This window comes from Sparus aurata, chromosome 17, assembly GCF_900880675.1.
Source record: "Sparus aurata chromosome 17, fSpaAur1.1, whole genome shotgun sequence".
In the NCBI taxonomy this organism is placed as follows: domain Eukaryota; kingdom Metazoa; phylum Chordata; class Actinopteri; order Spariformes; family Sparidae; genus Sparus; species Sparus aurata.
Window position 1 is genome coordinate 34,534,798 of NC_044203.1, and position 22,772 is coordinate 34,557,569.

At 43.9% G+C, this 22,772-nt stretch overlaps 1 protein-coding gene across 1 annotated transcript; it reads left to right on the forward strand.

The window, feature by feature from the left end:
* The first annotated feature begins 8,080 nt into the window (after positions 1–8,080).
* Positions 8,081–22,473, forward strand: onecutl (one cut domain, family member, like). Its single transcript, XM_030395072.1, has 3 exons — positions 8,081–8,513; positions 8,931–10,325; positions 17,182–22,473. Exons 2-3 carry the CDS (start codon positions 9,293–9,295, stop codon positions 17,490–17,492), a joined length of 1,344 nt encoding a protein of 447 aa, XP_030250932.1. The 5' UTR covers positions 8,081–8,513; positions 8,931–9,292; the 3' UTR covers positions 17,493–22,473.
* The last annotated feature ends 299 nt before the right edge of the window (positions 22,474–22,772 follow it).

Genomic DNA, 22,772 nt, shown 5'->3' on the forward strand with positions numbered 1-22,772 from the left:
AAGAGAAGAGGAGGAGGAGGAGGATGAGGAAGAGGAGGGGGTGTAGATGCAAAAGGGGGGCGGAGGATGGGAAGGGGGGGCAACCTGACTGGAAAACCAAGGAAGGAAAAAGAGAGAAACCCTGCTGCCTTTGATCCCCCACCGAGTTACACTGGCTGACTGGCTGGAGAGACTGACACACACTTTTCGGCTGTGAGACACACACATTTGCACCCACACCCACACACACACACACACACACCTGCACCCTCACTTAAGCACACACACACACACACACACGCTGTGAGGCTGACAGGCCGAGGCGAAAGCATGCATTATCGTGGCAGAAAATAGCTCAGTGTTTGTGTGATCAATATGGAGGCTTTTTAAACTGTATTTTTATCAGCAAGTGACCATGTTAAACAGCGCGCGGTGCGGGATCTCTTAAGATGCACGCCAAGGTTTTCCGAGAAAGGCGTTTTTTTATTCCGAGAGGGACCGGAAGGTGCGGAGGGCACAGTGGAAGAGAGGGAGGGGAGGCAGAGGATGCAGGGGAAGATGCAGACGTGTTTATTTGTATGTTTGTGTGGAAGCGTTTTGAGTGGGTGTGTCTGCATGTTTGTTTTTGCATGGGAGAGGAAGAGGAGGAGGAGGAGGGATGATGGAGGATTTCACTAGACAGCAGAATCAGACCAGAATCTGACACCGTGTCTTCTCTGAGAGCAGTTACAGGCAGATTATTTAGAGGTTTGCTGTGTGATTCGGTGGCAGTTTCAGTGATTCCTGCTGTGTTGAATGCGGTTGTGATGAAGGCGAGTGAAGCCTGCAGTGTTAATGCTGCAGGCCTGGGAGTGCATGTGTGTCGTAGAGGCCTCGTCCTGTCCGCGTTTCTGTTTTTACTTGTAAGTATGATGTGTGTGTTTTTAATGTGAACTCTCTTCACTTAAAAATCGGCTCGAGAGAAGCCTCACTCTGCTCATTATTTTTTCAGTCTTTAATTTAAAAAGCAGGATGAAAACAAAACAAAACAAACTTTTAGAATCATGACTGGAATTTCTGTAGATGTTAACTACCTTTCAAATTTGCCTCAAGAGATTCTGCTCATATTTAATTTAAGAAAACACAGAGTAACAACAAAAAACTGTTATAATCACGATTGGACGTCTGTGATTTCTGCTGCTTTTATCTCTATTTATTTGCTTAGTTACTTCCTAACTTTAATAGTTTTATTTGAAATTGATAATCTTTCAAAATGGCCATGAAAAATTACCAAAAATGTTCATTATTTGTGTTAGAAATCTGTGTTGAGGAATAAAACAGAGAAACAATTATGCCCGTCATGTGGCAGCATGTTGGTCATCACTTAACACCAAATCCACCCCAAAAAACACAGCAGATTATTTAAAATCAGCTATTGTGGTTTCAGTTACTGGATTTAATGAGTTATTGGAGCGTTAAAAAGTAATGCTGTGCTTCCAATCAAATGCACAATATAGCAAGAAATGTAATAAAACCTCCTGGACACGAGCTGAGGACAATAAAAGCAGAATTCCTGCAGCTTTAACAGACTGTAAACTTTGTCACAGAGGAAAGTGGCATCTGGATTTTCCACATTTATCTCCCCTGTTAAATAAAAACAAAAACTTCTCCACCTGTGGCAAAACATAAGTGGAGGGCTGGACTCCTTCCTCCTGCTGTGGGCTTGTATGACTAATGATGGAGAGCACTAATTGTTCAACTTAAAAAAAAAAAACTTCTAATGAGCACTGACTCCGAGCTGAGAGAGAGAGAAAAGAAAAGGAAATAAACTCAAGACAAGTTGGAACTTATCGACCTCTGCGCCCCCTTGAGCTCCATTTTGCATGAATTAAAACACTTTTTCCTTTTTCCCCCGCGCGGCTCGGGCCACCAGATAATTTCATTTGCATAAGGAATGCGGGGCCCAATTACACAGCGAGGTGTTTTACATTTTATATGAAAAATAGTTGTAGGGCAAATAGGAGGCTGATTACAAATGCACGGATCGATACTGGATGGGCGCGTGTTCGTGTGGGACGCGCGCTCACACACACACACACATGCAAACACACACACATGCACATATTTCTAAATGAAGAACTTAATAAGAATTAAAGCTTTTATTTGTGTTAAAGCAACAAAAAATGAGCCTGCAGCGATATTTTAGACGATTTAATGCATTCAGGAGATCATTAAACTAATGTAGCAAACAAACACTCATCAATTAAATATTCAGAAATATTCCCCTCCTCGTGTAAAGGTTGGGTTCTTGCAGGTGAAACTAGTTTTTCAGGAGTTTTTTTCAGTTTTTTCTCCCCCTCTCTCCCCTCCAGTTCCCGCCGCCGTCGCGCATTATTGGCTCATCTGCGCAGGAGGCGAATCCAGTGAATTAAACGAGTTGGAATTTGCATTAAACCAAGATATGATCGATAATAAACATTATTCACGCTGCGAAAGTCAAGTTCCACATCACGGCGCGCTACGATCATTACTGCAACTAAAAAACCTGCAAAGAAAAAAAAAATGTTAATAATGTGATGATCATTCATTCACTGCTGCAGAGCTCCAAGTCTGTCCTGCAGCAGACACATACTGATCTTATAATTGTACTTTTTTTAAAGGGAGTTTTGAATTGGAGCTCATCCTGTAACTATAAGAGGGGGAAAAAATCGATTGTCAGGCAAATGTGGAACCATTCAGATATTACAGCGTGAAATGATCACTTTATTTCTGCTTTAGCTTAAATATAGAATACACTTAATGAGCTGTGCAGGTAGAGGTGTGTGTGTGTGTGTGTGTGTGTGTGTGTGTGTGTGCAGCAGGCCACACGCTGCCCATGCAGATACACAGCAGGCCTCGCACTGAGACATGTGGCTGCAGGTTACATGTGTGTTGACTGAGCAGATCCATCCGCCTCGTGTTAATCATTATTATTTTTATGTTGCATAACAGATCCGATCAAACTGATTAAAGCCTCTTTAACCTCCCAGTCATCAATATTTATGTCGCACACAGTCAGAGTCCTGCAGGTTCTGAGTCAATATGCTGCTTTTATTTATTTTTTAATTTAATTTTTTTTTCAACATCGACGCTAATTTCTCACATTATTGTCATCATCACCATCATCGTCGTCATTAATATTTTTTATTATTAATTTGCTTCGTTTTCTTTTCTTCTCTTTTTCTCTCAGATGTAATCCGGTCAAATTAATTCAGGTATCGATTATTCACGTTGTGATCTGTGTAACGGCCAGGTCTCGTGGTAATAATTGATTTTATCGATTGGTTAGAGGTGGGAGAGAAATAAATAAAATAAATAATAATAATAATAATAAAGGGGGAGTTGACAACAAGAGGAGAAACAGAAGAGTGTCACAGTAGCACAGGTTGGGAACATTTTGAATTATTTCACGAGGCTGATTTCGATTCGTGATAAAAATAAATAAAAGCATTAAAACATTACATTTTTTAAAATCAAAATATATTTTATCTAATCTATTTTATTATATAATTTTATTAATATAACCACTTTATTCTCTTCTGTAATAAAACATATAAACAACCCTTTATATATGTTCAAATAATTAATATTGACAAACACGTTGTAGCACTGCTGGTTTCTGTTTCTATTTAAATATAATGTTATATTTCATAGTTCATAGCGTTGAAATATAGACTTAAAATAATGATCCACTTTCAACATTGTGTCCTACAGAAAGCTAAAAATAGAAATAATAAATAATAATATTAATAACAGATATTTTACAGATGTTTATAACAATGTAAGAGTTTAAAACTATCTGTAGAGTTTGACTTCACACCTGCAGCTCCTCCAGTAAACTCTTCTTCTTCCATCTTTACATCTCTGATGTACATCGTTTATTTTGTGCTGTGAAAAATTAGATAAAGAGAAAATAAATGATCATGTTGGAACACAAAAGCACTGCTACAAACTGTAAAGTCAATATTGTTATATATTATTAAATTATTAATACAAATAAGAGACAGACTTTTACTTCAGCAGGTGAATAAAGTTAATTCTGATTTCTCTTTTTTCCCCCAAATTATAATTTTATCATCTGTAACAACACAAACTTACAGTGTTGCGTTTGTGTGTAACACCTGTACCTGGAGGACGTGCGCGTGTTCTGAACGCTGATTGGTCGATGACACTGTGCTCGTTACTGTCCTGCCTCACAAACAGAACTCACACACCTGAAATCTGACCACAGTTATTTTTTAGTCGACGGGAAAATCTGATTATTTGTACATTTGTCAGATTTGTATGATACCTGGTGATGACGTACTTTTACGCAGCTGCGTAAAAGTACGTCATCACCAGGTATCATACAGCAAGAGTTCACAGTGACGGAGGTGAAGGGCGCCAAATTATATATAATATATAAGAAGTTATAAATCATACTGTGAAAGAATATCAGTGATTATGATGAGTGGAAACTATTTATTCAGCCCATCTTTGACTTCCTGTTTGAAAGTTTTCCCACCTGCAGCTTTTCTTCTTTCTTGCATCTTATTTTATTTTATTTTATTTTATTTATGACTCCTCTTGAAGTTTGTTTGTCTTGACTGTGTGTGTTTGTGTGTTGAGTTGATTTTTGTCACGAAAAGTAAAATAAAGTTTTAAACATCCAATTATGTTTTTTTTATTTTTTTTTCTTATTTAACTGCGCCAACTTTGCTTTTCAAAATAAGAGTTTAAAATTCTGACTGTGCTGTATTATCTGTGTGTTATGATGTGTGACGTATACAATAAAATAACGTGGGAAATTAACGTGTGTTCTGTGTTTTGTGTGTATTTATAATGTTATCTACATCTGTGTGTGTGTGTGTGTGTGTGTGTGTGTGTATTTGTACTGTTCACACACACACACACACACACACACACACACACTGCAGAGGCAGAAAAAAGACAGAGTGAACCTGCGTGATTTGGGTTTCATATGACATGTTAACCACTCATTACTCTGTGTGTGTGTGTGTGTGTGTGTGTGTGTGTGTGTGTGTGTGTGTGTGTGTCTGTGTGTGTGTGTGTGTAATTAAATAATGCAGAGGATATTTTCCAGATTGGATGAAAACAAAACGACCAATTTGGGACAGGATCAAAAAAATCCTGCAGCACCAACAACATCATCATTATCTTCCTGCTAGATATAAATTATTATTATCATTATTATTATTATATTTTGAAAATAAAAATATAATCATATTGATGTCTGAAAGCTGGATTTCCTTTATTTTCCCCCTCCAGCTCAGTGAAGTCATCAGAAACAGAAGGAAGATCTTTATTTAATCCCTCAGATTAGATTCTTCTTCCCTGATGGACGCCGCAGAAAAGCCGTCATTTAGATTCTGTTTATTTTCTATTTGTTTATCTATTTTTGGGGGGCTGCTGCAAACAGGAAGTCAATACCTCATGCAACCCCGCGCGTGCGCCTCATCCATTATCATTTCCCAATAAGTGATCACGTTTGCTCGGTGATTAAACAGCAGATCTGAGGGGCGTAAAGTGCTCTGAAAGTACAGTGGATGAATAATGTTGCATCTCGCTCCTCCGTCCTGCTGCTGCTGCTGCTGCTGCAGCTCGGGGATGTTTGCAGGCCTTTTGGGGGGCCCAGCATGCACTGCGCGTCCAAAAACACCACGCTCCTGCTTGGATTTTTTATTTTCTACTAATAAAATATGAATTCATGAATCTTGAGGAGCCGCCATCCTTCTCCCTTATTCTAATTTTTCTCTGCAAAATCATAAAAAAATAAAAATATATATATTCTGCCTCTCCTTCTCCTGATTTTTATTCATTTGGCAGGACACGAATGGTCATTTTGAGGTCACACCGATGTCCTCTGACCTCTGACCTCCTCGCTATTGGCCCGCTTGTAATATTGTGCTGCGGGGATTTGACGCGGCCGGACACGTCCCTCAGGATGAGAGCATCAGCTAAATGGTTCGAAATCTAAACACGCTCAATATTGGCTTTAGATTAAAAGCTTATTCTACGCTCACCATATACTGAAAGTCACTTTGGATGAGAGCTCCGGCTAAATGGCTCGAATGCGAAGTATTCCTCGGTTTATTTATTGCCCCCGTGTTTTGGTAATGTGAGGTTTGAAGCGTCCGGCTGTCTCTCACTGTACAGTCCCCCTGAGAGCATCAGCAGTAAATGTCTGTAAATGTAAATGTTTGGGCTGTGATGCTGCTGATCGTGCTGTGAGGACGGTGCGTCTGGAGGAGAGCAGCTACACACGATCCTGAGCTCCTTGTGCGGTTAAATTAATCTTCTAACTGGATGGAATGTGAATATATTTCTCCTCATTACGCACGAGTAGATGCTTTTTACAAGTGTTATATTATAAGTGGCTGTATGTTGACAAACCCAGACCCGCACACCCCGCCGGGTGTCAGCTTCCCTCCAGGCCCGCAGTGTATCACAGTTGCGAGGGGGGGGCTCTCAGCTCGGGTGTCGGCCTTGCCTCTCGGATTTTTCAGCCACAGAAGGTGAACTTTCACCCCTACTTCCAAAAGGACCTTTTATTTTCGCTCTGTAGCCGTTGACCATTTTTTACCTCCAGCTACTCGCCATCCATACACGCATCCCTCCGTGCAGGCTGCGCGCGGGGCGGATCGATAGGGCAGCATCTGCTCCGGGAAGCCGGCGGTCCCACACCGCGCACCGCTCCGCTGTTTCCAAACGCCAGAACTGCTCATCTCTGAAAATTAAACTGACAGACAGATATGATTAGTATGCGCGCTCTGCCTCCGTGCTTCTGTCTGTCTGCGCGTTTCCTCGCTGGGGCGCGCGAACGTGCACGCACGGGCCGGATCACGCAGACTAGATGTATATTTACGCATCTTATAAGGCGGCGGTGCACGTAAGTGGACACCAACATCATGTAAAGCAGAAGTGCACACAAAGCACAGGGTACGTGTGCGTTCTCTCACGCACAAAATCACCATAAAGTCACGCACACTCTCGAAAATTAGACACTAATTCAGTCATAATTATTGCGCGTTAGATGCACCCAAAAAATGGCATTAATTGGAAACTGCTGCACGTGTTCACACACGCGCCTCCAGTAGACTAGGCCTGCAGTGTGTGTGTGTGTGTGTGTGTGTGTGTGTGTGCTCGGCGCTGCAGCAGCAGGTCGAGGGTCTTCTGGAAAAAAAAAAAAAAAATTGGGTCGCATTGATCTGGCTGAGGGACTTTCCGGGCTGAAGTGTTGTCTGTGTGAGTGAACGGAGCCACGAGCTGAGTGCTGATTAAGAGCTGGGCTTAAACACACACGAGCGTCACTTGACAGCGTTTTATTCCTTAAAAAGGTTAAACAGGAGCAGCCAATACTTAAATAAATGGACGAATAAATAAAAATGAATGCAGAATGATTCTGGGCTATTTGGCACTAACACCAGGATGCGTCCTGGTGAGAGGATGGCACACAGCACAGTGTGGATGGATAGATTTTTTTCTCCCCCCCCCTCTGGAGTCAATAAGTTACTGAGGCGATCTACATAATTGCATATTCACCCTTAATTCGTTCTTTAAATCATCTCAGGGCCTCCTGATCCAGTCCCGCGGCGAGACCAGAGATGAGAAATTAAAGTCAAATCCTATAATAAAAGAAATCGTCATCATAAAAATAAAATAAAAGCTGAATTTCGTGTGTATCGTCCAGCTATAACTCCCTCCATCTCCACCCCAGAGAGGATTGTTCACAGTGACAACAGCATCACTTGTTACATAAAGCAGACAATCAGCCGATATGGCTTCAGCTCGTGACAATCCATTGATCAGATCCAATAAACAGCCGCGCGCGGCACAATGACCGGGATGCGCGCACATTATTCATAAGTTGTTGGGTTTTTTTTTTTTTGCATGCAATCAGCTGAAGAAGACTTAACCTGTGGGGTTATGAGAAAAGGGAGCATCTCCACCTCCGCACCTCCCCCGCCCAGTCACCCCCCACTCCCCACTCCCTCCCTCCATCCCTCCCTCCCTCCCCCCGGAGAGAAAGGGTTAATTGGAGTAGGAATTTCATCGCACATCTGTCAGATTTTTAAGGCCGTGACGCACTGAAAGCAGAGAGTCAATGTGAGCAAGGGGGAGGAGGAGGAGGAGGAGAAGGAGAAAGAGTTGGTGGTGAGATCGATGAAGTGGCAGGCAGAGGGAGGAGGAAAATCTCACGAGATAATGAAAGAAAAAGAGGAGAGCTGCTAGTGTAGAGCGAAAAAACGAGGCTAGACCCGGAGATTTCTGTTTTTTGGGGGGAGTGGAAAACAAAGACCGAGAAACGGAGAGCGGAGAGAACCGAGAGAGATCCGTCTTTTCACCGCAGATGGTTGTATATTTTTTTTTGCACTCTGGTTGTTTGGTGAATGTAGCACCCCGGGGCGCAGCGGACCAATTGTGTGAATCTGCAGGGCTGCTCGGCGACACAATCGGAGACATGCACAGGACGGACAACAGCCGCGGACGCGCTCTGAGAAGTGGATAATAAGAAGGTAGGATTCTGGAGCCTCTTTTTTTACAAAACGCACACACGTCGATGTATTTAATGTCTCTGTGTCGCCATCGTGTTTTGTAGTTTTGTTCGCGCATCGCTCAGATTCATTGCATGTGATGTAAATATTGCACAAAAAACGCACCGGTGATGTCCAGCTGCCCTCGCACGCGCGCTGCTGCATTTAGTTATAACTTTGCATAAAAAGATAAAATCTTGATTAAAAAAACGGATATCGGTGTTTTTTTTGTTTTTTTTTCAGTCTGTTCCTCGGGATGTGTGAGGTCCAAAAAAAGACTAAAATGCTTCTTTTATTGTTCCCGTTTGAGTGATTCAGTGTTGGAGGAACGTTTTGCTTCTCTGTGCCGATGAAAGTTTAAATGCAGCGGAGTAACAGCGCCTGTCTTGTCTCACGCAGGCACAAAAGCGAGGCTTCTGCCGAGGATCACAGCTGAGCAACCAAAGACACAAGAGAGCAGAGTGCTGATGCACAAGTGCGAATAAAAATAAAAAAAAAATCACAGCCGAAGCTCCCGATGCTGTTGCAAACTCGTTTTCTGGGAGTTTGAGGGAGTTTGAAGACAGTACTTAACGTTATCAGATAATTAATTAGACACCCCATAAGCCCGGAAATCAATTAATTCACAAATCAATAAATCCATAGTCTGGTGTAACAAGAGACCTTCCAGACTGTTAGCCCCGGCTGCTGAGCAACAATAACAAGAGGAGAGCAACAACGCGCAGGGGCCGCAAACACACGTTTATTTGGTGAAATTGAAGATGGATGGGAGTCTAGAGGAGATGTCCCTCCACAGCCACTCGGATCTGGTCCACAGCCAGGACGGCCGGGCCATGCTGCACTCGCGGGACCTTTCAGCTGCTTTCCCCAGGCCTTCCCTCGGGGGTCCCTCCATGTCTCTGGAGCCCGAGACACGTCCCCCGGGCTTCGACCACTCCATGTCGGCACTGGGCTACAGCGGCGACTCCCCGTCCAGCTCCGGCAGCACCTACACCACCCTGACACCCCTGCAGCCCTTTGACGACAAGTTCCACCACCACCACCACCACCACCCCTGCCTCCCAGTCAGCAACGTCATCGGCAGCTTCACCCTCATGCGTGAGGACCGAGCACACCTCAGCACCAACTTCTACAACCCATACGGCAAGGACCTGGCCATGACCCAAACCCTGTCGCCCCCCACCACGGGTTCAGGTCTGGGCTCCTCCATGCACGGCTATGGCAGCTTGGGCAACAGCCCCAATGGCAATGGTGGCCAGATGCTCCACGGTGGGTACGACGTCCATGGGGGGAGCATCTTCTGCAGGACAACGGATTTTGGACGTGAGATGTCACCACCGGGCCTAGGAGGAGGCGATGTGTCAGTGGGGCATCAGCTCAACAAAATGGAGGCTCACCAGCACGCCCCCAGCCACCACCCTCACATCTACAGCCAGCACTACCAGCCCCACCATCACCCAAGCCAGCAGGCCTCCAAGATGGCCGAGCACCTGCACTCATCGTCCGCCTCGTCCTCGCCCGGCGATGGCAAGCTGCCGGGTGGCGGAGGCGGCGGGGAGGAGATCAACACAAGGGATGTGGCCCAGAGGATCATCACCGAGCTGAAGAGGTACAGCATCCCCCAGGCCATCTTCGCCGAGAGGGTTCTGTGTAGGTCACAGGGCACCCTGTCTGACCTCCTGAGGAACCCCAAGCCCTGGGGCAAGCTCAAGTCTGGCCGGGAGACCTTTAAGAGGATGTCCCGCTGGCTCCAGGAGCCTGAGTTTCAAAGAATGGCCTCGCTCCGGCTGGAGGGTAAGATCTGGCTTTACTCTCTATCTGCCTCACACACACACACACTCACACTCACACACACACACACACACACACACACAAACACGTACGTACACACTCACGCTCATACAGAAACCACAACAACAAACAGACCCACTCTCTCCCCTTGTTTTCCCCAAACACCTTCCTTCTCCATGTCTTCCAAAAAAATTCTCCTCTCCAGCAATCAGTATGCAGCTCAGGCTGAGACACGAGGAAAAGGAAAAGCATCATACTGATGTTTCCCTTCTTCACACCAGCTGTGAATGTGTTACTGGTTTGTCTATTGTCTCAACAGCCGGGATAATCAGAACTTAGCAGCATATTGAGGACAGTTTGAATCAGAAAGGGCCATATGTGCCGTTCCTTTGTTTACTTTGCTCCCAAACAGCTCCTATTGATTTGTACAGTAGCTACAATAAAAAAAAAAGCCACAGACATTTGCCCTCCTCTCAAATGAACCATGAAGATCAGTGTGAGCATCGGTTGGCAATTTAATCGCTTTTGAGCCCACAAAATAATTTGTGCAGATATGCCATTCTGGAGCGATTGATTAATTCGAGCAGTGATTTATATCTGCTCAGCGCGCGGCTGAAGTTGAGTTGGCAAGGTAGCTGATGCAAATTAGACTTGAGCCTTTGCCAGACGTCTTTTATCAACATTGTCACCGAGGCAATTACTGCGAGGCTAAATACAAATGTTGTCCTGCTCGGAGGCACAGCACCTCGCAGGTTGGTGAGATTCCTCATATCTGGATAAACGAGAGGATGTCGGCTCACTGGAGGCGCATGTGATCCTTAGTGCTGAATCGATTAGTCGACGGACAGAAAATAAGTTGACATCTGTTTTATTGTCCGTCAATACAATTCACTCATGAAGCAAAAAAAAAAAAAAAAAAAGCTAAACATTTGCTTCCTTTTTGTGTTTTTATATAATTGTAAATTCAGTAAATTTGGGGTGTTGTATAAGCAATTTGAAGATTTCACTATAAGCTCAGAGAACTTGTGATTGTTTTTGATTTTTCACTATTTTATAAACCTCCACTTCTATGATTATTTGTGGAAAAATAAAGAAATTAACGGGCACAGGCAGAAAAATCATTCGTTGTAGGCGCAGGAGAATTATACGGATTTAACAGGGTAAAGATTTTTTTTTTTTTCTGAAAGGCACATTGTAATCTGCTGCTTGACATTTAATATTCTTTGGGGATGTGGATTGAAGACACGACAGCACGCTGTACAGTGCCGTGTTACAGTGTTGTCCCTCCACAGGGACCGAGGGCCCATCTGATACACGGAGCACAGAAAGAGATCCAAGTGAACACAGTAATATGAGACGAGCATAGACGAGTGTGTGTGTGTGTGTGTGTGTTTGGTGTGTATCTGCAAGTGGTCTGCTCACTGCGGGGGTCTGTGAGCAGTACGTGTGTGTGAGCCTGCCCAGTTGATCACCGCTTCTCGCTCTCTGTCAGCACCTCGACTGATTAAGCCCAACAACACAATAGGGTTCATAGGTAATGATTGTGCACTCTTGCAATCCCTTCACAATTATTGATCTTTGATTGTTCGGCTCTGAGAGCACATGTGTACATCCTCCATTTAGCAAAACGTTACAACAATCACACCCCCAAAAACCTCTTATCTAAAGATGACTTACCTCCCGGTTCTGTACTGTAATTTGACGGAAAAATGCGGCTTGATGAATCCAATCCCGCGACGTGTGAGTTTGCTTTGTATGCAAAATCGGCCTCTTCCTGTCACACAAAACCCTAATCTGCCTCATGATAAAACAGCCCTTTGTTCATGTGAGCGGAATTCTAATCATCAATCATTCTTTCTTTTTTTCTTTTTTTATTTCCAGCATCCTTGTTTCTTCATCTTTTACAAACACAAACATTATTTTAACGAGCCAGCCCTTCCAAGTCAGAAGCAGCGGATCAATCAGCCTCATAAAAAATTAAAGTCCCTACACAGAGAAGTGTGCTAATGTTTGACAATGCCTCTCTCTCGCTGCTCCCACACACTCTGAAATTGCATATTTAGTTCTTGGCAAAGCCACAGTTTGGACAGCTCGGCACTTTTCTACATAACCTACTTTCCGAAGGGGGGTTGTTGTTTTTTTTTTTTCTCCCCCCCCTGGCCAACCCCCTTTTGTTTAATTACAAGCCTCTATTGATTTCCATGGGAAAGAGCAGCACGCCTTGCCCACACACACCTCGGCCGCATCGGCAAATCGAGACTGGAATTAGAATGCGCGGTGCCCTGTGCTCCCCAGTCTGAAGATAGCTCAAGTGCTCTCTGCTTCACGCCTCAAGTTTTAAGATGATCCTCCTTAATGCAGCACTCGCTTAAATACATAGAAGGCCCCTTCAGTGTCAGCCAGCAGCCCCGTATTATTTCCATAACTGTGTCTCTTCTTATGCGGAGGGCTGCAGAGCTCTCAGCCAGATGCACGGTAATTATGGAATGAAGTTGCTGCCATTTTGTCTTTTCCAATAATTGTCTTTCTGCAGAGACATTTTGCTAAACACGGAGGAGGTGATCCCTGGGATTTATCCGCAGTATCTTGTGTTTTTGTGTGTGTGTGTGTGTGTGTGTGAGTGTGAGTGAGTGTGTGTGTATACTCTATGGATTACTGTGCTGTATATGAGATGCATCTCTAGCCCAACCTCAGGCTGTGGAGGAGGCAATCAGGATTTAGTCAGAGAAGAAGGCAGGATAAAGACTACACAGCCATGCTCCGACACTTAAAGTCGAGGAGAGGTGGGGGGGGATCAGAGACTATAACTTTAAAGATGATGGCCGAAGCCCTTGACTAAAGGTCTAAATGAATAAGAAAGGTCAATGCGGTTTACGTGTCGGCTCCAGTGCCTGCACCACCCCCACAGTAATGAAAGCCACAAAGCCTCGTCCACCTCTCGCTGCGTACAGTTCGCATTCTGCAAGCGAGGCTCAAAGGTCAAAGCCGATTCCATTTGCATATCAGGAATCGTAAACAGGTCGACGTGGCCCGAGCTGCGCAACACCTCACAAACAGGGTTGTTGTTTCTTTTTTTTTTTTGTTTTGTGTTGTTTTTATCTGGCTCATGCAGCTCCCCCCACTCTGGCGCTGAAGGGGTTAACCAGCCTCTGTGGGTCGAGGAGTCTGAGCTGCACAGATTTAATCAATAATTTCTATCAGCCCCTGGCCCAAGAAATCAGCAGGGGGTGGGCTAGGGGGGTGGGAGGGGGGGCTGGGAGGGGTTGGGGGGTGTGTTCTGGCTGGGAGGGGGGGTGTAGGCTGAGACGCCGGGGGGTAGGGAAAGGGCTTTCGATCACGTTTCAGCAACACGAGACAGGGGCATACATCATGATTAGAGGCTGTTCCCACGATCATAAGAAGCCTATAGGGGAATATTTATGTCTGCAGGAGTAGCCCCAGCGTTGGGGATTTATAGCATGGTAATTGTGAGCCTTTTACACATGATTACAGCATAAGGAAGCATTTACTTAATGGCCGGCGTTATGATCGTCAGTAAGGGAGAGAGCCGAGGATGGGATGGAGGCGAGGAGGAGGAGGAGGAGGAGGAGGAGGAGAGCGGCAGGACACCCTGACTCCTCCAACAAGCCATAAATCCACACTACAAGCAAGCTAGCCAGCACTATCATGTCATTCCTTTCATTACTACATGAGCTGAGAGTGCACCACTGTATATACCCCTCTATAGCTGCAGCCCACCTCCCAACCCCCAGCCCAGAAATATTGATGGCGGCGATGGTGTAACGCCCGTGAAAAATGTAGCATTTGGAGTAAAAAAAAAAAAAACGAAGAAGAGAAAAAAATTTATTTCACTTGTAGTGATATTGACATGCTGCTGACATCTCGGCCTGTTCAGATTTTAATGAGACGTGGTTCGATAACTCTCAGAAATGCAAACGAGCTCTGGATGCCTAAAAGCTAACAGGTACCTGTAATCTCAAGTTGACAAGAGTGCATCCCCGAGTCAAAACATTTCCTTCTGATAATGATTCGAGAGGAGAACGTACAGAGGGAAATCACGGCCAGATTTATTCATGTCCAGTTGAGTACTTAAGTTTCAGAAACTCAGCTGGATGTCAGAGCAATCAAAGTCTGACGGCGCCGCACACACACACACAGACACACACACACACACGGCTCTGATGCTGCTGTTGTGATGGCACTCGCGTGGAAAAGACGGCGGTAAGGTCACACTTATTTCTCAAGCGCCGCGCTAATGAGGGAAAATTTGCTGCTGTGAGTTTTGAGGAGCGAAGAGCCGGTCATACAGTAAACATCAGCAGCAGCCCTCGCTGTGTGAGATGTTTCTCAATGGGAACATGTAAGCCAATCAATTGATCTTGTCAGTGCTGTTTTGAGAGCAAACGGCAGCATCTGTGGTTTATATAATGTATGTTTGTAGCATGTGTGGTTTTTGATTGAGTCTCTCTGTGCGTTAGGCTTTAAAGTATGGGACTTTAGGGTTATTGCGAGATGATATCTCCCTCTAATCAAGTCATTTTTGTCGATAATGGAGCTCCATAAACCCTGTTTTTCTTCTTAAAACAAGTGAAGAAATCTTCCAGTGCGGTGAAATTACTTCAGCCTGTTTTATATTTCTCGGTTCTTGGGCCGTTTTCTGCTTTTTTTGTGTGTGTTATTTCAAAACATTAAACAAAACATTAATTTCTGGATCATTTCCTGGAAAAGGTCATTTGAGTAGGAAAAAAAATCACACCTTTTGGCACATTTCCTCACTTTTTGTATGAGTAGATGAAATTTGAGACTGCTTTACTTTCCCAGTGAAGGATTACTGGATGTTTTCCAATTTCAAAATCTTGAAGGATTCAGTGTTACTATTCTTCTGAAGGTGTGAAAGCTTCTGAAACATCATGTTAAATGTCACGGATATTACAAGTCCTTATTTAAGGATGCATTAAATAAAAAATTGTGTTGATCCTTTAATATTTCCTTAAATATTTTTCATACTATTAGCAAAAAGAAAAAGAAAGTACACCTCTGGTTTGCAGCTTCCAGACCTCCAGGCCAGCATTCAGTAAAAGTCTAGCATCGGCAACACTGGTCCTCCCTTAGTGTGTGTGTGTGTGTGTGTGTGTGTGTTTATTTGTGTGCACACCCTGTTGTGTGCTTACACTTAGAAACGCATTTGATACCATCAGCAAAACAGTCGCTCAACCGTGCAGTGCTGATTGAAACCTCTTAAAAGTGTGCATTTAGGTAATTGCACGACTCTCCCAAATATGTTTTAGTCCACTTAAGGCTTCTAAACACCCCGGGCAATGCCGACTCTGCTTGTTTCACTCACCCCTGACGTAACCCGCCTTTAATAGAAAATAAATTAGTTCCCCCTAAAGTGATTATTACTCACTCACTACCACCACATGTAAATGACTTTTATGAGAAACTAATGATGTTGAAGTGTCCACTAAGGGAAAGGGAAGAGATGAAGTGCACAGAGAAAGAGAGAGAGAGAGAGAGCGAAAAAGGGGGGAGGAAGGGGATGGGAAGTTGGCTCGGTACACAAAGGCAGAGGTTGGTGTTGTGTTTCCTGTAAATACAGAATTACAGCGTGTTAGGGGTGAAAGGTTCACCGATGGATATGCAGAGAAACATGCAGCCTGAATTCAAAATGCTCGTCTGATTCTCAAAATGGATCTGAGCTCAGCCCACACACGTCAGGCTATTTTTCCTCCTCACTGAACAAAACTGGCTTTTTTTTTTCCTTCTTTTTTTTCTGCACGGTAATTTTTTTTTTTTCAAATTTCAGACTTTTTGTGAAGAAATATTGATTATATAATTGGGCTGGCTGCCGCAGTTACAGTGGTGTTTAACCCAGACCCTGAGTTTATATTCCGTGGTTGGTGTAAGCGAGACTGACATTAAAAAAATTAAAAAACACCAGCGGACTTCATCACCCCTATAGCCGCTTAAAAAGTTAGAATACGGCCCTTTTTTTGACACTTAGCTAATTTAGCAAGAAATAATAACAGTTGTTCCCCTCTGTGGACCACAGTTTGAATAACAGATACATTTACAGTATATGAAGAGAAGCAGAGTCTGAACAAAAAGTGGCAACTTCAGCGATCAATTTATTTTAGATGCACTTAAAAAATGTAATTCATAGTTTTGAGTTGTTAATGTGTTTTACTAGTGTGGAAGTAAACGGTTTAGTGTTTCCGGAGTTTGCCTCTTGCTTCAGCCTCAATGTCGCTGTCTGTCGTGCCTCTGAATGTAGATTGCAGATTAAAAATGTAAAACAGACATGCACAAATTCAAGCCAGTATCCACTAATACTCTTAATAGATTTAACTATCCCCTCTTAGGACAAATAAAAAGCAGAAATCACATCACAGCGAAAGAAAAAGAAGATGAAAGATTTGGGCTGGAAATAATGTTTGAATGTGATTAGTTTTTCTGGAAGACAGCCATTGTCAGTGGATGACGACACCGGATTTTGCGCTTTGACTCCAGGCCAGATACATGTAAAAATATACAATGTTATCCAAAAGGGAACGAGCATAATGAAAACCACAAAGAGCTTTGGCCTTGATGTAGTTATCTGTTTTATCCCAGCAGCCTACAGCCGCTCACTGGCAATAAGATGTGATAGCTTGAACATCTTGATTCCTTTACTGCACAATGAAACAAGTTGCTGATTCATCTCTTTTAACTAATCAAAGTTGCTTAGCTAATCTGTTTTCTTTCAGCAAATCCACTTTCCCTCAGCTTAATCCATTTGTCCTAGTTAGCCAGCCAGTCTGTTAGCTAACCTGTTTCCCCTTTCCTTTTTTTAATTTATCTTTTATCCATGTGCCTGCAGCCTGCAAGCGGAAGGAGCAGGAGCAGAGCAAGCTGGAGCGCAACCAGGGCCCGAAGCGCACCAGGCTGGTGTTCACGGACCTGCAGCGGCGCACGCTCCTGGCCATCTTCAGGGAGAACCACCGCCCGACCAAAGAGCTGCAGGTCACCATCTCCCAGCAGCTGGGCCTGGAGCTCTCCACCGTCAGCAACTTCTTCATGAACGCCCGCCGACGCAACCTCAACAAGTGGGCAGACGAGGGCCGTCCCTCCTCCACGGGTTCCTCGGGCTCCAGTGTTTCCTCCTCCGCAGTGTCCTGCAGCACGGCATGATGACGGACCGCCGAGGAGGTGCGGTGGGGAGGGCACTGAGGGAGCAAGGGGGCACATAGACTGGTCTAGGCAGAGATCAGCCGTAATAAATGTCCTCCTCGTTATCAGAAGGAGCGACGGAGCCAGCTATTATAGATGATTTTATGAAGATGAAGCATTTTCCCAAACCAAAGTTGATCGCTCCCTTGAAATAGAAGGGGGCGATACCCAGAGTGATATGATCGCAGGATGTGAGGTCCTGCTTGTATAGACAAGGGTGCAAAGATGATTTGACTCAACGAAGAGTCACACCCTTACATAGACACCATCTCATTGCATTATTTTGATTATCTAGATTAGAGATAATGAGGGTATTACAAATCAGGAGAAAGCATATTTTGGTGTACCTTCAAATCTATAGTCATCTCTCCAAACGTGAAGAATCAAGAGGTGCCGTTTGCTCACACCTGGAGAGCTCCATTGTGTAACTTCTTAATCAAAAGTGTTCGCCATCATCCAAAGACGTTTATCCTCCCCCGTCGTTCTTATGGTCCTGTTTCTCCTCAAGAATCAAGGTGAAAGAGGAAGAAACAGCATTTTTTTTTTACATCTCATTTTTTTCCCGAAGAACCTAATTCCCCTTTCTTAGCATGTGTTTCCATGGTGATAGTTCCCAGGACTGTATGGCGTTGTTCCAAGTTCGGAGCCTGGAATTATCTCGAGGGTTCTGTAGCGTCCTTGACTCCCAGCCGTCAATCATTTACCATCTACAGGAGCCTTTCCTGTATTTTTGCGAAGAGGGTCCCACCTTGAATGAATCAGAGTTTTCAAGGGGGAACCGCAGTGCATCTCGCCGTACGCCAGGACAGAATCAATAAACACAAGCAGGAACGCAGAAACAGACTCGTTGGTGCAACTGTCTAGCTTTAAGACTCTCACTGAGCTTCCAGTCGAAAGCTCCACAGCCATGTTTTTGACTCAGAATCAAGCCAAAAAAAAAAACAGAAAATGAAAAAAATGAAAAACAACCTTTGAACACAAAGGCTCCATGGGGAAGAGATACACCTGACACAATGTATAGTGACATTGTAGTATTTTTTTCCACTCATTTCCAAACAACTGTAAACACCTCTGCTCCATTATGAAATCTTTTTTTTACAGATGTCTAGAAAATGGAGGAATGTGATTCTTTCAGCCCTTTTTGTACAGATTTCAAGCACATCGCTCTATTTATAGAAACACGTTGGAAGTGCAGGGCAGTTTGTTTCCGCCCTGCTGACGTACAAGGTCATTTTTTTGGTCCACAAAGGAAAGGCTTTAACATGCCTCCTTATAGCCAATAGTTAAATCAAACCAAGAACGTTTCAAATGCAATTGCTGATCTGATCAATGTATTTATTACTGCATTTGTGTATTTATTGTTTTCCCTTTTTCTTTTCTCTCTATTTATTTGGTTATTTATTTATGCTATCTATATACTGTAAGTATTTATTTAACAATGCTCTGTATGTCTGTGTGAAACTGAAGACTTTTTCTGATGGGCACTTTTAGCTGTAGAATCCCATCGTAATACCAAAGATTAACATTGCCTCCCTGAATGTACGGCCTGAATCCCTAAACCCAATACCCGATCCCAACCTGATCCAGCCCGACCCACCCAGTGATGTTACGTATCTCTCTCTATCTTCAAGGCCTGGCCTTTGTTTTTTTTTTCCTTTTGTTTTTTTTTGTAGAATAATGGGGATTTCTTTACTCTTGCAAATGTCTCTGCGGTCAGCTCTTAACGCCAAGGCCAAAGCTTGTTTGAATGTTGTGATAATATTTATAATTAATAATACTATGAATAATGACAATAATAATAATAATAATGATGACGATTATGATGTGGCATCCCATAGGTTCACAGGTTGCTTGTAAAGTTGTGTTCAGACCAATGCCATCTGACGGAGTGTGTCAAGTGTCTGGGGACCCACTTAAAGCGCCGTCTGAAGGCCCCATAGAGTGCGAGTCCTTCAGGGTCACATGCAAACATGCGTACTGTGGTTCTGCCTGGGGAAATGCATGGTTGTGACCCCCCTCATCTCCCTATCTTGCCCCCCCTCCCCTCCCCAGTGCAGTGCAGACACTCCTGTCTATGTCCAACTCAGTGTGATCTCACCGTCCTCCATATGCCAAGCCCTTCTGCCAGTTGTCTCAGTTCCAAGGGGATTCTTAGGGTTCGTTCCTGGACCTCCGGGGTTCCTCATCTTCCGAGGATCTAGGGTCTTTGTTCCATAGTTTCCAAAGACTTTAGGTTTTGTTCCTGGTCTATTGGAGGTTTTTTTTATGGTGTTTCCCTCATCCTCAGGGGATCTTGGGTTCATGTGTCCAGAGTTCTGAAGGTCTGCCTGACTTTTTAGGGTCTTAGGGTTTGTCCGGGGCCTTTTAGAGCTCTCTGGTTTGTTCCTCATCTTCTGGTGATCTTGGGTTTATTTGCTGAGATGTCAAAGATCTTAGGGTTTGTCCCCGGCCTTCTGGAGTTCTTCCAGTTTGCTTTTCATCTTCTTAGGATCTCTGATTGAATTGCAAGGCCTCTTAGGCTTGTAAGCTTTGTCCCTGAATTTATTAGGGATCTACAAGTTTGTTCCATCGTCCGTCTTGAAGGAATCTCTCAGATTTGTTGCAAGGTTTATGGAGCTCGTTGGGTGTGTCCCTGTCCCTCTTTGAGCATTGGGGTCTATTCTTGAGCATATGGGGTTCTTGTAGTTTGTTCCAGATTCTCTAGGGATTCTTAGGGTTCCCCAGCAACTTGCCAAGACACAGGTGAATTGATTTGCCAGTGTTTTGCATTGTGAATGCCTAAATCAGGAGCAAATGAGCCAAGATCTGATTCTCTGACCCCTGTGTAAATGCTGCCAAAGACTGGCAAGGATTGCTTGGCCATTTTCCACCCTCTCTCTCTTTCTCTCTATATATATCTCTTGTTCTCTCTCTTTCTCTGTCTTTAACATTGGAAGGGGCGGATTGCCGGGGCCCCCTTCACAGCGTGCACTTGAAAGACGGGCGGTCATGAAAGAGGCCATCGACTTTTTCTCGGACTTCAAAGGGGAGGCTTTTTTCATCCCGTCTCCTCTCTGGGTATCTGGTCTGGGGTCCGCTCTTGGCCAGACCTGTGGGCTTTAGGGGGCATTCAAAGGGGGCGGGGGAGATCAGAGAGGAGGCTGAATCATCCAGAATGAGGATGGTGGTAGCGGTGTGTGTGTAGGAAAGGTGGGAGGGGGGTTGTTTGAGGAGTAGGAGGTGTTGGAGTAGTGGGGCATGGAGCTGAATTAAACTTTAATGAGCAACAATTGTAAGCATGCTGAGAGCGAAGGGGGCGGTGGGGGGGGTGTGCAGTTGAGTCTGTACAGAAGGGAAAAAAATAAAAATAAAAGAGCTGGGAGGCTGGGAGGCTGACCCCTGCTCACTACTGTCATTGTATCAAAGCTGAGGTGACACCTTTCAGGTTTCCCTTTGTCTCTCTGACTGGGTGCCTAAAATGGAGACAGAGCTTTTTGTATTGAGCCACCTTCTGCTCCTGTCAAGCAGGGAAGCTCTTCCCTTTCTTTACAGAGGGGAGGCGGGAGGGAAGGAGGGAGGGAGGATGAATCCAGTTGACTGCTGCAGGTGATCTGCATTGCCATCTTAGCCTGCGGCACCCCCTAGTGGGTTTACCACAAACTTGACCCTGAAACAAGTCTGGCAGCCGAGGCCATTGCAGAGCAATTCTGAGGGGAGTGGAAATAACGAAATAGCAGAACTGAAAGCCAAGATATACTTTCAGAATAAAAAAGAAAAAAAGTTCATAAAAATTACATTTTTTGATAATGTTTAACCAAAAAAAAAAACAACCAAAGATTGATGGGTAACTGCTGAATCATTATGTATCATGGGTAGTTTTAGCAGTTCCCTATCAGAGCTACCGTAGCACTCAGAGGATTCAAAAAAGCACCAGTGGGATTCCGCGTGCTGATTATTTATGTTGCATAAAACAGTATTATGTCAAGCTGGAACTGAGAAACTGACATGAGGCAGTGTCTTCAGATGGAAGTCTTTTGACTCTGTAAAACCCAGTGTCCCCCTGTCTGTCCCTGCCCTCTCCCCTGTGTGTACATGAAGACTTTACCCATCTACCTCAACTGTGTGAGATGTTGTGTGGCAAAGATATTCCTTAACCAAAGAATCCATCCTGTCAGGGTGTCTGTCTTATCTATCTATCTATCTATCTTGTCTGTCCATCCGTCTTTTCTTCATGCCTTTTACTCCAAACCAAATGTGCTGGAATCAATCCGTTACAGGAGCCGAACGAGGCCTCCGTCCAGCCAAAGCTTAAATCCAGTATGCTAGAGTGTCCCATTGATCCATGTTCTGTATATAAAAGAAAATCATTCTCAAGACCAAAAAAAGAAGGAGGTGACAATCCAAGCAAGGAGGATCTTGCTGTAATCAACGTTGCCTATTCCTTGTTTTCCGAAACACCTGAAATCATGTGACTTGCTGTAACAGAAAAGCCCAAGAATCAAGCACTCATCCCAAAATAAAAAATGGTCGGAGGAGACAGAAGCTATTTTTCCACATTTGTAAGCCACCCCTCCCACCCCTGTTTTTTCCAAAATGTTTAGTGTAGTTGAAATACTGTTCGATCCCACTGTTGTAAGTAGGAATTAATGAAATCCATACAAAAAGCTTTAAACGAGGAAGAGCTGAGGGAAATATTATATTTGAGTCTGAGTTTCCTCAGCTCCGACTCGACCCACCATGCTTTATCGTGCCATTCTTGTCCATGTGTTAGACTTACTAATGAATGTGGCTAACCAACCAAAGGCTTTAAAAAAAAAAAAAAAGATACACAACACTTTAAACGTCAATCATGGTGGGACATTTTGTATCAACAACTAAAGAAAATCCCTTTGAATACCTCATGTGAAAATTGTTTGTTGTGATGTTGCACTAAAAAAATAAAAATGACTCATTTGTAACCCAACACTGTTCCCTGTTGACTTTGTTCTGACCTTGTTGGAGGTGTTAGCGTGGACGCTCTTTGGGTTTTTAAATGCCAACACTGACACCAATGTTTTTTTTAAAACTGCTGTTATCCAACATAAAACTAAACTCTTCAATTAGCTTCCAAGAAACTACGCAGATGAATCCTGCTATTCTACCCAGTGTCGACACTGCTTTAGTAACTTTCGCAAGACATTATAGAGTATATTTTTTCGATATATTTTATCCAACATCAAAAGCAAGTTTTCCCGATCCTCTGTTCAAATTGTAAGGGTTGTT

What these genes read in the sequence shown, in the direction of transcription:
- onecutl (XM_030395072.1), top strand. Translation starts at nt 9,293, where the DNA reads ATGGATGGGAGTCTAGAGGAGATGTCCCTCCACAGCCACTCGGATCTG. An exon ending in GGCCTCGCTCCGGCTGGAGG is followed by an intron (nt 10,326 to 17,181) that starts GTAAGATCTGGC and finishes ATGTGCCTGCAG; the next exon opens with CCTGCAAGCGGAAGGAGCAG.